At 35.6% G+C, this 21,472-nt stretch overlaps 2 protein-coding genes across 5 annotated transcripts; both read left to right on the top strand.

Moving 5' to 3' along the window:
• The first annotated feature begins 2,065 nt into the window (after window positions 1-2,065).
• On the top strand, window positions 2,066-6,016 carry LOC121241667 (pentatricopeptide repeat-containing protein At2g22410, mitochondrial). Of its 4 annotated transcripts, none has more exons than XM_041139535.1 (3): window positions 2,066-4,263; window positions 5,331-5,467; window positions 5,608-6,016. In XM_041139535.1, the coding sequence occupies exon 1, from the start codon at window positions 2,184-2,186 to the stop codon at window positions 4,209-4,211; it is 2,028 nt and encodes a 675-aa protein (XP_040995469.1). In that variant the 5' UTR covers window positions 2,066-2,183; the 3' UTR covers window positions 4,212-4,263; window positions 5,331-5,467; window positions 5,608-6,016. The 4 variants fall into 4 exon arrangements, with proteins under 4 accessions (XP_040995469.1, XP_040995471.1, XP_040995470.1 ...); XM_041139537.1 differs by having other exon boundaries at window positions 5,206-5,467; XM_041139536.1 differs by having other exon boundaries at window positions 4,875-5,467.
• Window positions 6,017-7,408: 1,392 nt separating this feature from the next.
• On the top strand, window positions 7,409-8,913 carry LOC121240931. The gene is made up of 2 exons (XM_041138448.1): window positions 7,409-8,829; window positions 8,886-8,913. The coding sequence occupies exons 1-2, from the start codon at window positions 7,409-7,411 to the stop codon at window positions 8,911-8,913; spliced, it is 1,449 nt and encodes a 482-aa protein (XP_040994382.1).
• The last annotated feature ends 12,559 nt before the right edge of the window (window positions 8,914-21,472 follow it).

Raw genomic sequence — 21,472 nt, 5'->3', positions numbered from 1 at the left:
AACATCCAAACGCAGCAAACCAAGGCATTAATAGCAAAAACACAAAAACCAACACAAAACTACTTTCAACAAGAAATTTGATACTGCGTTCTTTATATTTGTTATTTTATTCATGTTTAATGAGTAGTATATGTATCTAGCTTGTTGATGAGGGTTTAAGTAGTTTTGTCAAGCTACCAAAACTTATGTCCTATTAATATATCTGCATGCTGGTAATTATTTGTCATGTTTTCTGCTATTATATCGCTGGAGGAAATATCAAAATAAAATGTGAATACAATAAAAATATAATATATAATAAGTTCTTAATGGATTACATTGTAAAAAAAAAAATTAGAAAAAACTATTAATATTTGTGAACGTTGGGTCTTGCTATTCTTAAATATTCTCATATTATTTTATTAATTTTACTACTATTCACTTGAAATAATTTCAATATCTAATAAGAACACTAGTAGTGGAGTCAATTTAGGCCTCGTTTATTTTTAGGAAATATCTCATCATCTCATCTCACCTCATCATTATAATTTTCTTAAATCTCTACACAAAATAAAATAAACAATTCAATTTTTTCAAATTTCAAAACAAAAATAATATTAAAAAAATATATTCTAATAATATTTTATTTAACTTTTTAATTTTAATATCAACTCATCTCATCTTATTTATGAAAAAAACGAACCTTTAGCCAAATTTTGACTAAAGTTTAATTAGGTTACACAATAATTCACTATAACTGACTCAATAAATGAACAATAATTATAACCTAAGATATATTCACTGATCAAATCTGGCCAGCCTCTTGGACTAATTAAATATTATTTTATTCATAAATAATTTATCTTCCCGCTGCCTGCTGTTCTCCCGCACAAAGAAGAAATGAAAAGCTCCGGTTTTCATCCTAAACAATTCATCTAATATCTTGGAAGTTGGACGGCTTAATGAAGTCTCCAATTTTGATAAAGTCAAGAAATGAAAAGCAATTGCAAACTTTTGAACTAATACAACTCCGGTTGGGATGATAAGAGTTTCGGTTGTGAATAAATGATGTTGGAAAATATGATGGTTGAAAAAATATATCAATTGAAAGAATATGATTGTTGTAAAAAAAAAAAAAAAAGATTGTTAGAAAATTATATCCGTTAAAAATAAGAGTCCTGCTAGCGTGCTGCACACAATTATTTTTTTATTTCTATCTTTATTATTTTTTTAATATATTTAAATATTTTTAAAAAATAAAGAAAAAAATATATCAATATATTAAAAATTACTTTCTTTAATCATTAAGTTGAAAAAATTAAATACATGAGCGGTCAAAATGAGAGATAAACTCAGACAGCATACTAGCATTTTCTTAAAAATAACATGAACGTTAGAAAATTAATATGTATTTTTTTAATAATGAATAAATATTTAAATTAGAATTAGAATTAAAATAAATAAAAATGTTAAAATTAATATTTTAATATAATAATGACAAATTTAAAGAGTTTATTATTTGATGTTATTGAAAAATGACTAACTAAATTTATAAAAATAAATTCTCAAACCAAAATTTCCTCAAAGTTGGTTGATTCCACTACTAATCAATGTTTTGAATACCGTACCGGACAGCGTACCGGTCAAGGTACTGGAACGAAATATTTCGGTACCGGTACCGTTTCGGGATAGCGTTTCGGGATAGTCGATCTATAAATAAATTATATATATAAATATATATAAAAATTATATTCTAAAATAATAGTCTATATATAAATAAATTATATACAAATACATATATATATAAATTATAAATAGTCTAGTCTGAATTGAGGGTTAAAAAATAAGTTTGTAGTTTGAAAAAACGAAAAAAAAAAAAAAAAACACAGGCCGAAATATCGGCCGGTACCTGCCGAAATATAGGCCGGTACAGGCCGAAATTGAGGCCGGTATGACCGGTACCGGCCGGTACGGCCGGTATTTTGGCTGGTACGGAACAGGTATAGTACCGGTACCGGCCGGACGGCCGAAACGAAAAATTTCAACCGTACCGGCCGGTACGGTACGAAATTTAAATCTTTGCTACTAATTCCATGAGAGCCTTAAATTCTTCTTTCAATTATTTCGACTTGATCAACGTTGGGAAAAAATCATAATCTTTTTTCCCGCCGCACGCAAACACAAATGTATGCACTCAAACCCTGATGAACCTCATTCACTCTGTAAGTGCTAACCCCGCCCTGCTCAGATCTCTGCGTTGCTTCCTGAACCCGCTCTCATGCTCTCTTCTCTCTACTTCTCTTCTCCACTCTCGCTCCCTTTCACCCCTCAAAGAAAGACCCACCAACTGGAACACAACCCACACTTTTGTTCGAACGAACCCGCTCCTCTCCCTCTTAGAACAATGCCAATCCTTGTCCCAGTTGAAGCAAATCCAATCCCAAATGATCCTCACTGGCTTATTTTCGGATGGGTTCGCCCTTAGCCGGCTCATCGCCTTTTGCGCGATCTCCGAACAGCGAAATCTTGAATATTGCACCAAGATTTTGTACAATGCGCGAGACCCAAATGTTTTTTCGTGGAACGTTGCTATTAGAGGGTATTCGGAAAGCGAAAGCCCTGAAGAAGCGGTTGTGCTGTACAAGGAAATGTTGCGCAATGAAGGGTCGAGACCGGATAATTATACTTACCCTTTGTTGCTTAAAGTTTGTGCTAGTTTATCCTTGCAATTGATGGGAGGTCAGATTATCAGTCATGTATTAAAGTTGGGTTTTGCTTTGGATATATACGTGTACAATTCGGTGATTCATATGTTAGTTTCATGTGGAGAATTGGGTACAGCACGTAAGGTGTTTGATGAAGGCTGTGTTAGAGATTTGGTTTCTTGGAACTCCTTGATTAATGGCTATGTTAGAAGTGGGTTGGCAGGTGAGGCATTAAGTCTCTATCGAGAAATGGAGGTTGAAAGAGTGAAGCCGGATGAGGTTACGATGATTGGGGTGGTTTCTTCATGTTCCCAGCTAGCAGATCTGAATTGTGGGAGAGAATTTCATCGGTATATTGAAAAAAATGGGTTGAATTTTACACTTCAACTTTCTAATGCGCTCATGGATATGTATATGAAATGTGGGAGTCTTGAGGAGGCACAAGCAATATTTGATAGCATGACGAAGAGAACAATTGTCTCTTGGACTACTATGATCGTGGGCTATGCCAAAACTGGGTTTCTGGATATTGCGCGGAAGTTTTTCTATGACATGCCAGAAAAGGATGTTGTTCCATGGAATGCAATAATTGGTGGTTATGTTCAGGCCAAGCGCAGCAAGGAAGCTTTGACTTTGTTTCATGAAATGCAGGCTAGTAATATCAAGCCTGATGAGGTGACCATGGTTAACTGTTTATCTGCATGCTCACAACTTGGAGCGCTTGACGTTGGGATCTGGATTCACCATTACATAGAAAAACACAATCTCTTTTTGAATGTTGCCTTGGGAACTGCGCTAGTTGACATGTATGCCAAGTGTGGGAACATCAAAAAGGCTCTCGAGGTTTTCCAGGAGATGCCACAGAGAAACTCACTGACTTGGACAGCCATTATCTGCGGTTTAGCTCTTCATGGGAGTGCACATGATGCTCTCTCTTTCTTTTTGGAAATGATTGACATTGGGTTGGTTCCAGATGAGATCACCTTTCTTGGGGTCTTATCTGCTTGTTGTCATGGAGGTTTGGTTGAAGAGGGTCGGAAGTATTTTGATCAAATGAGCTCCATATTCAATGTTTTTCCCAAGCTCAAACACTACTCCTGCATGGTGGACCTTCTAGGTCGGGCTGGTTTTCTAGAAGAGGCAGAACAGCTTATTAAATGCATGCCAATGGAGGCAGACGCAGTTGTTTGGGGTGCATTGTTCTTTGCTTGTCACATGCATGGAAATGTTACAATGGGAGAACGGGCAGCTTCGAAGCTTCTTGAGTTGGATCCCGATGACAGTGGAATTTATGTTTTGCTTGCAAATATGTATGGAGAAGCAAATAAGTTTGAAGAGGCTAGGAAGGTGAGGAAGATGATGATAAGGAGAGGAGTAGAGAAGACTCCAGGTTGTAGCTCGATTGAGGTGAATGGCATTGCCTATGAATTTATTGTTCGGGATAAATCACACCCTCAATCTGAACAGATTTATGAATGTTTAGTTCACTTAACAAGACAATCGGAGCTAGTTGGATGCATATCGTGAAACAGTAATTCCTCTGTAGTGCCGAAGTTGGCAAGCAAATCTGAATTAGCAGGTCAGTTCTCCTCTCTTATTGTATGCCTTTCATCAAACCAAAATTATCTTGACGAGAGATCTATAAGAGTTATGTATTGGTATTTAAAGTTTGATTTTTATGATTCATTAAGTTCTCATTTAATGTGAGACAAATATGTGTCTGCTGCATATTCCTGTTTTCAATTTTGCTGGATCTTTATTTTTTCTCTATTTTTTTGTCTTCCACTTTTCTGTGTGGTGGGTGGAGGGAAGGGGGTGCTGAGACTTCTACGACATTGCAACTCTTATGTGACCAATTAAATGATCAGGACTTTGGTTTCTCTTTGCCTTTCCTCATCCGATTCGACAATGTCAATCAACCATGACTTCTGATGTTGTTATATACTGCTGTAAGGAAGCAGATGAGTAGTTGCTAGTAAAGGCTGTTTATGGGATGCAGGACTCATCATAATTTTGTTGGACCTAGCCTGGATTGTTGGGATTTAGAGAGTTTGGTGTTTAGAGGCAGCATGCTTGTATTATTCAGTGATTTTGTGGCTTAGATTAAACACCATCCTCTTCCCTCCAATATATTCCTCCAAAAATGGTATCTATATTCTATAAGCTCTGGTTTGGTTGGTGTTGCGACAGGATAGAAATGTTGGGAAGGTTGTGGAAGGGGATGAGATATGGAAAAGGTTTGACCTTGGCTACTTGAATGAAGAACTACCCTTTTTAACCTAAGGGTCATTTCTATTGAATGATTGGCATTCGCTAATCTTTGAGCTTAATTGTAGCAACTTTACGAGCACGATTCAATTGTTAATTAGCCCTTGCACCAAAGTTTGCACTATGTCGATAGTGAGCTCCATCTCAGTTACATTCTTTTTCCAAGTGCTAAACTCACTGGGAGGCTTTGCAAGGCCTACTTTTTAGTCAGATGCCTTTTATATTTGGCAAGTGTTGTGTTGCTTGATTGCAGCTGTCTGTGAACGTCATATGCTAAGTTACCACATTTCCTGTTTTAACTGATATAAGGGTAATATAAGAGTAATTGTGACATTGTCCAAGACTTTTCAGAGAAAGGCTTGTGGTTTTTTGTAACAGCAATGCTGCATCCTAAACAGTTCCTGCTCTGATTTTTTGGCTCAAAGGTTGTGATATAAAACCCGAAAGGTTGTTGCTTTTCTGCCCCTAGAAGGGATGAGATGTATCCCAGGGTTATTTGTCAAACTCCAGCACAGGTTCTCCATATCCTCTATCATTTCTTTCCTTTTTTTATTTCTTTCTGAGCCATATCTTTTATCGTTCGGGTTCATTTTGCTCCCTCCTTTTTGTCCATGTAAATGGGGCTCATTGTTGTCTCTGCATGCATTCACGACAGGTATTGAACATAGAATGTCAGATATAATTTTTAAGAAGCTGGAATTTCACAAAAGATCAGGATCAAATCAAATCTTATGTTGTGGCATTTGAATGGAAGGCGGCCAGGTTCGTCATTTAAGTTGTACGGAAGATCCAAAGAAATTGGACGTCTATTGAAAAATGGTTTGCTGGTGTTATAGCACCTGGTAAACTGCCTGGTAGTCGACACAAAGTTGCAGATTGGGGTGGTGAGCAATCCAACGGTTTGATTCATATCTGCAACAGGATGAGGTTCAAATCAGTTGGCGTTGCAGGTCTTTTACCAGGGGTTCTTCAGGGTTTTCTCTTCTGGAAATGTACATTTTCTTTTTTGATCCTGTCCTGAATATTGCAGGTTGGTATTAATTATTGGAAGATGCATTTTGGTATTCCGCTGTCTTTTTTATTTTGTATTTATTTGTAGAGTATAAATTTGAGTTAATGTCAAATTTCCATGTTTCTCACGAGGTGCACACATAACAAGGCCCCCAGACCAAATTGTATTTTCTCGATTGAAATCATGATGATTTTCATTTATAAGCAGAATAAAACATTTTTGCGCCTGACCTTTCAGTGACTTGATTGGCATAAACCCTAGCCTCCAAAATGGAGGTCTTTGAATTCAAAACCCCTTTTAACAAATGTATTAAAAAAAAAAAAAAAAAAATCAGCAGAGTTCAACAAAAAGTATTGAAATGCAGTCAAATTTATTAGGTTTTATTCCATAAATAAAAATCTAATTTAAGTTGTTGAGAACCATAATCTCAATTTTATCACAAATAATATTCTCTTAGTCCAATGTAAATAGCTTTTATTCTTCCACCTGATACTTCAATTCAGAGTGTAGAAGCTGTATCCTAATGTCAAAAGTGTGCAGGAGATTCCAACCATTGTATAGAACTTCTGACAATATCACGAATCAATAATTATTGAATGTTGAAGGCCTTTTGGCACAGCTCTTCAACAATGATGGACCAGCGGAGTCCTTCGCGTTGTACATACAATGCAGGCCAGCGGGGAAGAAAGGAACTCGTAAAATGTATAAATTTCACGCAATCTTTTTAAAATAATAATAATAAAAAAATCTTACTTTTTGTGATGAATTACATTTTTTTTTTAAATGTAATGCGTGATGTTTGTATATTTTATAATTATATCTAATATTATTTGAGAGAAAGGAATGCACAGACTAACACCCGTTACAACTCTACTGCACGTGCATAAGTTTTAGATTAAGTTTGGATAATAAGTTGAGATGAGATCAGTAGAGATGAAATTTAAAAATTAAATAAAATTTTATTTTTTAATATTATTTTTATTTTAAAATTTAAAAAAATTAAATTATTTATTATATTTTACGTGAAAATTTATAAAATTTATATCAACCACTTCCAATGTATATCAACCACTTCGATACCCAGGCCATATCAGTTTTACGTACGCTTCGAAAATTTTGCATGCATTTCCTCTTTAGACTTTACAATTGTCACAAGATCAACAAGAATTACGTACGATGAGGCCGACCCAGATGACGGCCGGATTACCATGATCTTCCGGTAGTCACGATGCAATATTCTTCTGAAGAACTCGACAGAAGATTGAGACACGTCGAAGACTCCATTTCCCAGAATCCGGGCTGCGTTCTTTCCCACACCACCCGAAGCCGTATTCACTCCGAACTTGCTTCTCGATTCGACGACCAACATTGCTCCTATCACCCCAAACTCCAACACCTGGACAGAGCTTCCAATTCCACCTCCATAGCCGTATTGCTTGCCCCGATGTCCCCCTGCCTCGCCCTCTTATACGCCACCGCGCTCTTCCAAATTGCCGAGCATATAGCCACCGCTTTAGAGTACAAAGCCGTCATCAAGGAATGCTTGCGCGGGTTAATGATAAGCATACCCAGGGAACCCGTTGAAGATATCGAAGCCTTGGAAATTGATATTGCGAGACTGCAGCTCGCATCTCTCGTTGAGGCATCCGCGGACAGGATCCTTTCTCTTGGGAATTGTAACTGGCCGGGAAAAAAGAGCGAGTTGGAGGTTCTAGAACGGAAAAAGAAGGAGATCTTTGAGGGGTTCTCGGTAAAACGACAGCCCCGCGGGGCTCTCAAGAATGTCCTGCCTGGCGTAGAAATGAGGGCTCGAGTTAGGACTTACTGGGAAAACACCGCGAGTCATGAAAAACGAATGGATTTCTTTAATATAGGAATCCAAGAACTTGAAGCTCATTTGGACAAGAATAACTTGAAAACAGCGAAGCAAGTCTTGAAGGAAGCCATAGAACTCGCTAAGGAGACGAAGAAATGGAAGTTTTGGCTGTGTTGTTGCTGCGGAGCGAGGTCTTGGGATGATAAATCGAACCTGAAGCACATTGCCAATGCGCATTGTGGAGGTCTGTCAGAGTATGAACGAGGCCTTTCGCCGCAAGGACTTCCTAGAGAGTTCGTTCAAATGGTAGAATCCGGGGATTGGGGACCCGTGAATTTTCGTTCAGCCAAGAAGATTGTGAGAAATCTGTCGTCTACTTCATACGTCATAGGCAAGGAAGTATTTTGTCAAGATAAGAAGCGCATTGAAATCCTTAACAGAATTCGTTCTTGCCTGCAACTGTTTATTGGCATTGATTGTTTTGCCCCATATCATCTCCAAATGTTGCAAACTTTTACAGCAAAAATGCTGCAAAAACGCTTTAGGACATCGATACCTAAGGAACATGTGGTGCACCAGACGCTCCAGTCTATATTACTTCTGGAAGCCTCAGAGCTTCAAGAGGTTTTCCGATGGTTAACAAATCTGGGTAGTGCTTGCGCATTGCGTTGTCTTTCTGAGAATTCTTGGAAAATAGTTAGCGTGCAAGAGAGGACTGATTTCTGCTCTAGCCTCCTTTTGGAGCGATTCTTGGGAGGAGATATTTATGCTGAAAGGACATCTTCTGTAGAAGAGGTTGATGCTGATGCTTTTGTACGTTGGTTATGCAAGGAAGGTCCTGCAATTGAGGATCATTTAAAGGCATGGACTAATCTGAAAGAAACTGCAAAAAGTTCAGGAATGGAGTTCTTCAAGATCCTTGGGACCGAACTTCAGCGTCTGCGGAGGCTGTGCTGGGAAAAAAGCGATATGTTGCTGAAAGAAGAAGCAATTCTGAATGTTCAGATAATCTGTGGTGAAGAAGTTGAGAAAAGGGAACGAAATCCAGGGTACGTCTCACAGAGTTTAGACAGCCTCTTGTTTTGTTGGAAAACTGAACTTTTAGGTCAGGAGGGCGATTCAGAGAGCGATAGAACTAGGGCTGAAATTTGTACCATAGTTAGCATTCTGGAGGAAGCAGACACGGACGCAACCATAATAATGGCAATCAATGAGCACAGAATTAATCTGGCTTTAGAGGTGGGTATGCCCATTTTAGATGGTAAACTATTTCATTGATGTTAGGTGTTCTTGTAGCCTTCTGGCCTCTCACTCTGTTTAGTGTGGCAGCTTTGCAAACAAGATGCTTTAATTCTGGCGACTAATGCCGCCATTAGGAACACGGAGCAGAAACTTGGGATGGTATCTGCCTTTGACTACGGGTCGATTCTGGTTATCCTATTGAAGTCATTCTTGCAGGTTTGCATTGGCTTCTCTGGATGTTCTCTTGAATTTTCTTACCTTCTTGTTGGCCTGCATGCTTATTTATGTTTTCTGCTAAATCTCTCTTTATAGGCACGCATACTGGGAACTGGTTGATAAAGATGCTGCGGAGAGGTATAATGCTGCAATTCAAGGGCTTGTTTTGAAGTTGAGATTAGCATCATGCTTGCATTCTCATGAAGCTTTCCCCTTTTTTCTTTTTCGGCTAATGATGAGCTTTCACCTGTGTTGTGCTTCAGTTTCTGTCCTGCTGTCAACGGTGGTGGAAATGCTTCCAATCCTTGAGAATGGTGTTCCCGTAAGCAATGCTGAATTGGAGCAAAGAACTCAATAAGAGGAATTTTGAACAACCCGGAAGAGAGGATGTGTGTGTCCCAAGCTGTCCAGACAGTTCACTTGTGACATTCCCCAAACCTCATGAAAATGCTAGTTCAAATGAGCAGCAGCCACTACTTCTCATAGGCAAATACATAGGATTTTAAGTAGAGGAGAGATTTTTATGCATAGCTATTTTTCCATGATGAGAGTTCTTCATCATCTTGCCTACTATTATGTTGCATAAGAAAGAAGAAAGGGGGGCGCATGGGGTTCAATGACAAACAAAATGCTGTATAGTTGGTGAAATTGATACTCGAAATAAAAGGGAAAATTTGTTCTGGTTTTGGAAATTCTCTACTTCCAATTGACTTCTTTACCAGAACACACACATTCGAACAGAATGACTATTTTTCAGTCTCTATATTCACCGTTTCGCTTTTACCTTTCGGCGTCTCCTTAGTGCAAATTTCACTTTTTTTCCTTTTTCTTTCAAACATTTTTTAAATATATTTAAACATTTTTTAAAAAAAGAAAAATCAAGAGTACACTAATAGTCACTTCATTAACTATTAAAAAAAAAATTAAAAAATAATATGAAATGCATGCACTGTCAAATTGAGAGGACAAACACAAATCACAGTATCATTTAAAAAAAACAAAAAATTGTTCGATTCCCAGAGATTTGCTGACAAAATGAAAAAGAAGAACAAAGACTAATAAAAGTGAAACGAGAGGCTTAATTAAGAGGAAGAGATTTGTCTAGTGGGTTGGAGCTAGGGAGGTGTGATTGGTGGGTCAGGCGCAGGACCAGGACCAGGCTTGGGCCAGCAAATAACCTGATTGCGTTAAGGGTGGACCATGATATATGGTTCCTTATGTTGGGCCGTTCATGTTTTCAAGATATTGGCTAACGTAAGATATTCTGTTGGTTGAATTGTAGTTGTCACTACTAGTTCTATTGGTATTTCTTTCGTTTATGAAATGCTTTAACCAATTTTTTTTTTTATAAAGATAAATAAATAAATTGACGTGATTTGATATGGTAGGTTATATTGTAAAATTACTTTTATTATAAAATATATCTAATGTATTATATGAAGTAACACTAGTTTGTGAATTTACTTTTATGAAATCTTTTTGTCGCTGAAGTACAAATGAGAGAGTGAAGTCATGGGTTCTAAGCTCAATATAAATCAAAATTGAGAGTTAAGAGTATATCTTGGGAATCCCTAGTACTTCTTTTGAACTTTCAATATAGATGAAAGGTTGCTTGCATGGTTGTAGATAGACATGGCTTAAAAATGATTTCTTTGTTTGTTTGTTTTATTTTTTTGGTGTTTTAGAGTTTGTGGTTTGTATAATTATTTCATTTGACTTGAATGAGCTTGCTTTACTCCCAAGTCAAATAGGAGTACTACTACTGATGCAATGATATATAGTTTCTGTTTGATTAAAAAAGAAAATCTTTTATAAAAGAATCATCGTAGTTTTAACTCATATAGAAACTACTGGTGCACCGTAATGTGCGGGAGAAATTATTAATTTTAATTTTATTATATTTTTTAAGTCTTATTTCATACTTGATATGTAGTAGAGTTGTTTGAATGTGACCTTAATTTTTCATTACTAACTATAATAAATTATTAGACAAAAAGGAAAGAAGATGAGACATGAAGGGTCTATACTATATATTAAAATTTCAATTAATTTATTTAGTATTATTGCCATGATCTTTCAAATGATTTTAAACCTAAATGATTTAATTTATGGTCATTAAATATATATATATATATATATATATATATAACCAAGACAGCGGAAAGAAGGAAAAGCCGAAGCTGACTGAAGAAGAAGAGAAGGAAGGGGATGGAAGAAACAAGATATATTGCACAATAATTAAATTATGCAAGCACAAAATAAACAGGCGGTTAAACCGGCCATATGCATGTATGCGTATGCAAAATCAGTTGTAATAAACATATAAGTTTTATTGAAATTAACAAGCTTAAAGTAATTACAGGTGCAAGGTAGTGCAGATTTGCACTTACAGAAATTAGGGTAAATAAAGAGACTCAAGAACAGGGTAGAGAGGATCAGAGGTTTTCTCTCGAGTGAGTTCTGGTTTTTGAGTCCTACCTTAGCTCAGAACAAGGTTCTCTTTTTATAGCGTAAGGAGTTCCTGTTTACAATTATTAAAGTAAAACAGTAAATCAATCTGTGAGTGAATAGTAAGAACTATTTAGTCACGGGGCTCATGGTATCATCATTTGTCTTTCCAGCTGTCCTCATGGGCGGCTGCTTTGGGCGCAAGATGACAAATTAGAATTCGGTCGTCTCTGTGTCTTCCAGCTGTCTCTGTGGGCGACTGCTTTAGTCATAGAGTAACAATTATCTCAAAGAGGACTATGATCGGTCTTCTTTGAACTCAAGTAGTAGTCAATCATCTTCCAGCTTTGGAATGCCTTCTGAATCATGACCAAATATATTACTGTACGAAACCTCTGAGGATGCTTCTGAATTCTCATCATTTTCAGAACTATCACTTGTAGACTTAGACAGTTGTTGCTCCAACAATTTTATTAAATCTTTTTTACCAAGTCTGTTGAGGATATTATCTTTAGCAGACTTAGAAGATTTCTTTGAGGATGAGCTGGTAGCTTTTCCTTTTGATGAAGCAGTTGGTGAATTAGGGGCCCGAACTATCAGGGGATATTCGGGGACTGGTGAACCAGATTTGATTGCTGGGAATTCCTTCTTGTCTTGTAGATCAGGGGCGACTTGAGGAAAATCTTTAATCATCTGGTTGATTACTTTTTCAGTATATCCAAACCTATCCCACCATTTTGTGAAATAAGCTCGGTCAATTATATCAGCATTTTTCTCATAAGTCCATTTAAAGATCCACTGTAGTTTGTAGTTCTTGCAAAAATGGAGCTCATAAGGAAACATTTGTGAATGCCGGTTCAGTTTTGTACCAGCAACTTGTTGATAAAATGTAAAAGCTCTGACGAGCTGCTCAGGGAGATTCTATTGAATTAATCCGAATTGGTCCCACCATTGGAGAAACCAGTAAGGAAAAGTTCCTTTGAATCTTGTATCAAAATTGATGAACCATGAATGGCTCATATCTGGTACCTGAAAGAACATAAAACGTTTCCAGGCAGTTATGTAATCAAAATAATTATAGTTCAGTGCAGAGTCTGAGAGTCTTTTGGGAGTCCATGGGTTTGTTCCCCATTCGGCCTCGGTCATGACTCGGAGTATATAAGCATTGTGGTAAATTAATTTGGTGGAATCATTCTTATCATAAATGGGTTTTATGACAAGAGAGTTGGTGAGAATCAAGATACTGGAATAATACTGGAGATTTTTGGAGGAATCTTCAGGTATCCAGTGGAAATTAGGGGGGAAATAGGAAGATGCTATTTTGAATGGATCTGTTGAATTAGAACGGTTAGGTTCTATATGAAACAGATGAGTAATAAATGGCTTCTTCAAGTATTCAGATTTTCCTTTTGGGAAGAAAAACTGAGGAGTAATCAAAGTAGGTCCTTTCGATGTAATTGCTTTTGCATATGGATCGAAAGGTGTAGAAACCGTAGACGCGAAGGTCGCCGGTTGCACAATTTTACCAAGAGGTGTGAACCTATTGGCAATATCCAGTGCTGTTGAGGAGACACTGGGCACAATGGAGGATCCAGACTCATTCTTGATGAGTTTTATACTGTGTATTGGAGGTGGGGGGTTCACTCTCTGTTTCTCTTTTCCTTTCTTCTTGCTTACGCTCATGGTTGGGTGTCTGCAAGAACTCTTTGGTAAGAAAATCAGGGATAGAATTATCAGTGCCTTTGATATATTCAATATCAAAATAAAAAACACTTAAAATACCTTGCCATCGTGCAAAAATATGTTTTGATGCAATGTTTTGAACATCTTGTTCTAAGACAAATTTAGTACTCATGCAATCAATACGAAGTAAAAATTTCTTGTTTAACAAATCAGATTGAAATTTAGAAATACATAGTACTATAGATAAAATCTCCTGTTTAATAGTACTATATTTTTCTTGTGCAGGATTCCAGGTTCCAGAATAGAAGCGAACAATTTGTTCAGAAGAACCTGGTGAAACAGATTGTTTCAGAATGCCACCATAACCAATGTTTGAGGCATCTGTTTCAACGATTTTAAATGAATCAGAAGTGGGGATACTAAGGCACGGAAGAGTCTTGACATGTGCTTTGATTTTTCTCACTATTTTAGTATGGATTTCTGTCCAAGGAGGAGGATTTGAGAGAAGTCGTTTGAACAAGGGACGACATTGTTTCCTCATATCCTTGTAGAAATCAGCAACATAATTAAGAGATGCTAAAAATCTCTGTAATTGATTTTTGTCAAGAATGACATCAGGGAATTTGTCGGCAAAATTAATGGCTCTTTGGATAAGCCTGATTTTCCCTTCAGAAATATCATAACCAAGGAATCTAATCTTGGTTTGGAATAGTTTGATCTTCTTCGTAGAGACGACAAGACCATTGATTCTAATGATGTCTAGAAACGAATTCAAATGTTTCCAGTGTTCATCAATAGATTTAGAAAAAACAAGGACATCATCTATATAGATGATGGTAAAAGCAGAGAACGAGTTGAAAATGTCGTTCATGATATGTTGGAATTCACTAGGGGCATTTTTGAGACCGAATGGCATCACATTCCATTCGTAATGACCGAAGGGAGTTACAAAGGCTGTCTTATACCGGTCTGACTCGGCTATCTGGATTTGCCAAAACCCAGATTTGAGGTCAAATTTAGAAAAGACTACAGCATCACTCAACCTATAAATTAAGTCATTTTTGTTGGGAATAGGGTACCTAATCCACTGTAAGACTTTGTTCAAAGGTTTGTAATTAATGACTAGACGAGGGGTGCCTCTTTCTAGTTCAGTTTTTTTTCCGGACATAAAAGGCTGGACAAGACCAAGGGGACTTGCTTTTCCTAATTATGCCTTTCTTCTAGATCTGCAATTTCCTTTTTGCAGAATTCTAAAGTCTGACTATTCATCTGAATTGGTCTGGCTTTAGTGGTGATTGTGTTTTCATCAAAATTTTTGATATAGGGTAAAGAAACGATGTGTTTCTTCCTATGCCAAAAAGCATTTGGTAAATCAGAACAAACATCGAAAAGAAGACGCTTGTTGAAATCATCAATTTTTGAAAGTAAAATTGGCGAAGATAATTGTTCAGAAATCTTTTTGTATCTTATTTCCTGTTGGAGGAAATTCAGATGCTTTTGTTTTGCAACAATCAAATATTTCAAACCTTTATTTTGATCAATCTCTTGTCGAGATGCAAATTTGAATTTGACTTTTTGACCAAAAGGATCGGTAGTAATACCATCTTTTTCAGTCAAAAAAGGATATAAAGCAGAAATAAATGGAATGCCTAAAATCACTTTGTCAGACATGTTTTTGACTAAAACAGAAGGGATTTTAAAGCAAACATTGTTTTGACAAACATGAGCGTTGTTAAGCTCATATGTAATTTTCATTTGAGATCCATTTGCAGAAAATAATCTCTCAGAAGATTTTTCAAAATATTTACTAGGAATGAGTCCTTCCTGAATACAATTCAGGTCTGATCCGGAATCAATCATAGCAACAACAGAAAACTGAAAATCATGAGCGACCACAATGGTAACCCTTGAAAACCATTTTGGAGGAATGGTATGATGGATTAAACAAATCTGGTTGTCAGCAGCTAACTCATGTTGACTAGAACCAGAATCATTCTTTTGCTCATTGTCAGAAGGAATATCCTGATCAAGTTGTTTATCAATTTTAAACACTAAAAATTCTTGTTTTAAAATCTCATTTTCAGACTTAAGGTTGTTTACCTCAGATCTGAGTTCAACGATTTCTTTTTTAACAAGATTTATTTCGTGTTGTAAATCATTTGTAGAAATTTCCTTGGATTTTTTCTTTTGAAATCTTTCCAAGGTTTCTTGAAAACTAATCCTTTGCTTAGGGGGTTCTGGTTCTTGGCGAACCATAACCTTTCTTAACTTAAGAAGATATTCTTCTTTAAGCTCAGGATTTGTTATTTGAGAAATCAAGGTTAGCAATAGATTTTCTTGTTCTTCAGATTTGGTCAAGGCATGAATTGTTTTTCCCTTAGTCTGGCAACAAGTATCATTACAATTGCAACCTAGCTTAGGACCAGTAGAATCTGGAGATTCAGTTTCTGAATGATATTCTGAATCACTAGTACTGAATTCAAGGATATCAGATGATGAAGATGAAGCTATTTCTAGGAGTCGAAATAGTTCTTCTTTATCATTGTTATCAATATTCAACTAATTAAGTTTCTTTTTCAATTTTTTATCTTTTTTGGCTTTTTGAGGGCATTTATCAGCAAAATGTCCTGGATTACCACAAATAAAATATTTTCCTTGAGAAAAATCTTTAGATTTCTTTTTCTTAGAAAATGACTTAGAAAATGGTTTTTTGTAAGTTTTCTTATAAAATTCATCGTGGGGTTTTCTCCTGATACCACCATGAGGTTTAGAAAACTTGTGCTTTCTTTTTGAGGGAGCTATAGCAGGAAGTCCAAATTATTCACAAAATGTTCCCATTTCGTATTTGGCTTTCTTGCTATTTCTCATCTGCTCTCGGAGCATTCTTTGATCATTACATATACTAATACCAAGTTTCTTTATTACTGCACAAATATCACCATAGGTGTATGCATCGTAATTAAGAGACTCAGCAATAGTAAGTTCATCCTTCACTTTGTAAGCAAACAAGCGAGGTAAACCATTAATAAATTTCTCCTTCCAGTAAGACTTCTGCCTATCATTACGAAGCATTACTTTGGAAATAAAAATATCTTGGTACCATCTGTAATCAAACATCTGATGACATCTAAGATTATTTAACTGGTCGCTGATGCGGCTGGTTATATCAGATGGTGTGCCAATAAAATGCTTTAAAATTGTGTAAATCAAAGTATTAATTCCATCAGATTGGGCAGATCCAATGGATTCATAAAAAATAGGTAACCCTTCATCATTACACTTAACAGCGTTTTGAATGGTTTCCTTGGCATCTCTAGTTAGGTGTTTATCCCACCAGTTTCTTAAAACACCGGAAAATCCTTGTGTTAAAATCTTAACAATATCAGGTTGTCTGATATTGTTGTTCACATAAGCATTTGCTACAAGGGACATTTTACTCACGGTATTCATGATCTCTTGTTGAGAGAAACCATCAATATTCCATTCGTAAATCTTGTCAGCAGAATAAGAAGATTGGTTTTGAAAAACTTTTTCTTCAAACTGTAAATCAGGAGGAGTAGGCCTGGAATACCAGTTCTTCGTTAGACTCATAGGTTGGAGTCTTTTTGAAGAGAATCTGGCGATTTCAGGTTTTAAAACTATATCTTGGAAATTCTTTTCAAGTAAATCAAAATCCTTTTCTTCAGAAGAATGATCGTTAGAAGACTCATCTGTAGTTTCAATTAGAACTTCTTCTTCTATTTCTTTGTTGGACAAAGCACTAGTAGAAGGCTGTTCTCTTTTCAGATCATTAAGCATTTGATCGATCTTATCTAAAGTCTCTGCCTGAGGATTTTTAAAATCGATTTTGGCTCGACTTTTAGGTAAGATAATCAAAGGTTTTTCAATTATTTTCTTTGGTTGATCTGTATTCAAAACCAACGGAATAGGATCAGGTTTTTCAACCTTTTCTTCAATCCGATCTGACTGTTGTCCGATCGTATGAAGAGCAAGATTCACAAAGTTATTTTAAGAAATAACCTTTTTTGTTTCTTTGAGAATCTTGTCCTTCTCAGGATCTCTGGAAACAGTTTCCGAGATTTTGAAAGGTGAAACAGATATCTCAACCACTTTGTGGGTGATGAGAACAGTCTCCAAAGGCGGATGGCTAGACTGGACTACTATTTTGCCTTCTTCCTTGACAAAATCAGTTTTAACAACATTCAAAGTATTGTTAGAAACATAAATATTTTCAACAAAATCAAAGAAAAGAATATGCTTTTGCTGCTTATTCATTTCTTCTTTCCATTTCCTTTTAACACGTTGTTTTTCTTTTTCAGAATACTTTGTATGATAGGCTTTTCGCTTAGCACTATTTTTTGAAAGTTTGTATTCTTCAAAAAGATAAACAAGATCAAACACAAATGGTTTATTCAACACAGTTAAACTGTGATGAATTTGTGGTGCAACAGGTGCTACCATATCTGAAGCTGTAGGTGATAAAGATGAGTCATCTTCTTTATCAGCTTCATTATGAATAGGCTGGTCTTTAGAGGATCCAGCATCCTGTGTAGAGTAAAAAGCAGAAGTAACTTGAGAGGACGTAGAGAGTCCTTTCAGTTTTAAAACAGGATTAACAGGTTGGGCTGTTTTAACAGAATCTTCCAGAAATTGTTTGAGATTTTGATCTCTTCTTACTGGAATTTCTGACCCTGCAAATGAAGAACTAGATCCAGCAAAAGAATTTCTTCTTAGCCCTGGAGATCTAGTCTGATCAAAACTAATTTTAATGGTTCCATACAAATACTGTTGAATGTTACTTGGGTAACTGTCAACAAGGTTTCGAGGAATTGGAGGAGCCTCTTCTTCCAAAATCCATTCTTTGGGAAGAATTATATCTTTCCAAAAAATCATTTTTGGAGTTGAAACATCCGTATCTGGGGTCGAACTCTAGATCAGAAGAGTTTTTCCCTGGATGGGTTTTGCAATAGCTTTTGGATTTAAACTCGTTTTAAAAGACGATAATAAATCCTGTAAATCAAAGTAAGGGGTTTGCTTCCCTCAAGCATATCATATCCAGAAGTTAAAATGTTTAAAGTTAAACATTTTGAAATATGTCCATCGTCAATAGTAAGAGTTAAATCCGAATAACAATTAAAATGGACTGGTCCATCTGTTAAAGAAGATTGGATCATTCCGAGAATACTTGTTTCAAAATTATTGAATCTGGCATCCCTTAAACAAAATAATACGGATGCATTGATGCCTCTCCTTGTTAAAGGTTTGGCAGCAATTTGGACAGATCCAATATGAATATATTTAAAACCTTGCTGTAAGAATTTTGTCATCTGTTCTTTTGGGAAGAGATAACATTTTTCTTGGTTTTTTGAAATAGCATAGGTTTGTTCAACAGTACGTACACAAAATTGTGTGTGTAATGATATTTCAAACCAATTGATTCGATAGATCGTGCTAACATCAAGTTTTGGAATCTTCCATGATCCCAGCACAGGCGACTCTGTTGCTTCAAAAGTACAGTCTTCCTCATTAACTATGTCAGGCGGCATAGCCGATCTGGAACTAATTGTTGAACTGGATCTATTCATCCAACTCATTTTGTCCTAGGACAACACCGACCGTCGCATCTCAGGGGTCTGCGAACTTACCACTCTCGGCCCTCGGGTTTGAACCTATAGCTGCCCTACACTCGCCTCCCTGGCTTACAAAACGGGACTTTCACCTCTGGGTTCCTGACCTACTTGTCGAAAGATGATCCTGAACCAACTAAAGTAGAAATTCTGGGTGGGGGTTGTCAGAAAACAAAATAAGTTTAACAAAGAAGAAATAATTCACAACAATTAGACACCAGAGATTGGCTCTGATACCAAGACAGCGTGGTATTGTTAATATATATATAGGAAAGGCTGATATAGCCTAACAAGAACAAAAGCTTCTGTTTCAAAATTAATTACATGATATACTAATTGCATGTTCTAGATTAAATATAGGAAAAAAGAAGATCGCAAAGAGTTATATAAAAAAGTAGATCTAAATCTACAAACTAGGCCCACAAAATATGAATGAATTTCTCGAAAAGTATTAAATGTTCAATAAATGCGTACTATGAGCACCGCTTTATGCGTCTACTCTCTGAGATTAATCTAAATCTATAGATGAGAATTTAGACAAAAGTCATATGGAGTTGATGTATCATAAATACATGAGGAGATTGTAGCAAATATTCTTCGAATGATGATGATGATGATCATCATCTATTCAACATTAATTACCTTTTCTCCTGGCTTTTAATTATGATCATCATCTACTGATCATGAGCTAGAGAGTCTATACAACTTGTTGACTTGTGAGTGAATCAATACGTAATTAAGAGTGATTACCGGCCGGATCGAGTCTTTATATACGACATGGAAATCAAGCAAATTAGGACCTAATTAAATTAAGCAGTGAAGTTCCCGCCTGGTGTAGGTCCAAGCATAGCTAGCTAGCTAGCTAGGCTAGGCTATGATATTCTTTGATAATTCCCTCAAGTTGTGTGTTTATTTTTCTTGAGAAATTCGTCTTTTTTGGGTTTGGCTGCTTCATTGGCTATCATTCGAGTAGTCTTCCAAACTCATCATGACAAAGTTCACATATAATTGAGTTGAAAGCCGACGTTTTTGAAATACATTTTGGTAAGTTAGCTCATGCTGCCTTTGTATTTTGGAAATCTAATTTGGTAGTAACTATATATAAGAAAAATGAATATTTATGATAAATTATTTAAGATGGGAATAAATTTATTTTAATAAAAAATAGTCATTATTGTAAGAAATAATTGACTATAAATAAGAATTTCTTGTAATGAATGTAGGAATATAGTTGCAATTATAAAAAAGAAAAAAGAAAAGAAAAGAAAAAGTTTTTTGTGACCTTTGGGATTGTAAGTAATTTAATAATAATGAACCTCATTTTTTTTTTAAAAGTATATACTAATTTATACAATCCATAACTATATTTAGCTAATACAATCTCTCTCACAAAAAACTCCATAGTTTTTTAAATTTTAGCAATTAACTCATTGAATTTATAACCTTTGCAATTACTTGGAATGAACTGCCACGTCAAACACGAGGTCATGTACTCGTTATGGACTGTGCTTGTATTCCTTACACACACACACGGATCGGTTCCGGGTGCGTTAGCTTCGGAGTGCATTTAATATAATGATTTAAATAAAAATAAAATAAAAAAGTTTGTAGTTTATTTGTCTTGAAAAAGAAAATACAAGGTTAAAGAAAGATAAAAAATAAGATTAAAAAAAAAATCTAAACGTCAACAAAATATAAGCATTGGTCTACATCCATATTGAATTATCTGTTTACTTTCTATATACTAATAAAATATTATTAATTTTTTATTTAAAAAAATTGAAACAAAAAGAAAGGAAAATGAGTACACTGTTAAAACAAAAAGGACATGAAAAATAAACGTTAATTCATGTGCACCGCGGGGCTATTAAAGTTCTTTTGATAAGACATGATCATTCATTAAATTTTACAAGAGAGCTACACACCAAATGATTAAGGGTCTTAAGGACCTTTTGGTAAAATATGATCATTCATTAAATTCTACAAGGAAGCTACACGTCAAATGATAAAGGATTTTAAGGGTCTTTTAGTAAAACAAGACTTAACGGACTTAATAGAAAAATAATAAAAGTTAACGGAAAAATAACAAAAATTGTTATTCATAATTAGATAGTCATTTATTATAATAGAGTAGATTAGATGCAAATCAGCCATGTATAATTGCATAAATTTGGTTGTTTTAAGGTTTTTACATACCTTGGGTCGGGTATTGGACCCTGGCCAAGATATAATATTATATTGAATGTAATCGTGATTTTTGAATGAGGGTTTTAAATAATATTATAATTTTGTTTTAAAAAATATGGCAACCAATCAAAATTTGACATGTAATAATTAATAAATTTGCCTCAAAGGTGGGTGAAACATGAATAAATATACAATTAATGTGATGAAATGATGAATTGGTGGGTGCAACATCTGTCGTGCAAGTTATTATTAGCTTACAATTGCAGCCTAATTTCACTCTGATCGATCT

Source organism: Juglans microcarpa x Juglans regia, chromosome 7S (assembly GCF_004785595.1).
Source record: "Juglans microcarpa x Juglans regia isolate MS1-56 chromosome 7S, Jm3101_v1.0, whole genome shotgun sequence".
In the NCBI taxonomy this organism is placed as follows: domain Eukaryota; kingdom Viridiplantae; phylum Streptophyta; class Magnoliopsida; order Fagales; family Juglandaceae; genus Juglans; species Juglans microcarpa x Juglans regia.
Note: the sequence above shows the minus strand (reverse complement) of the source record. Positions and strands in the feature narration are given on the sequence as shown.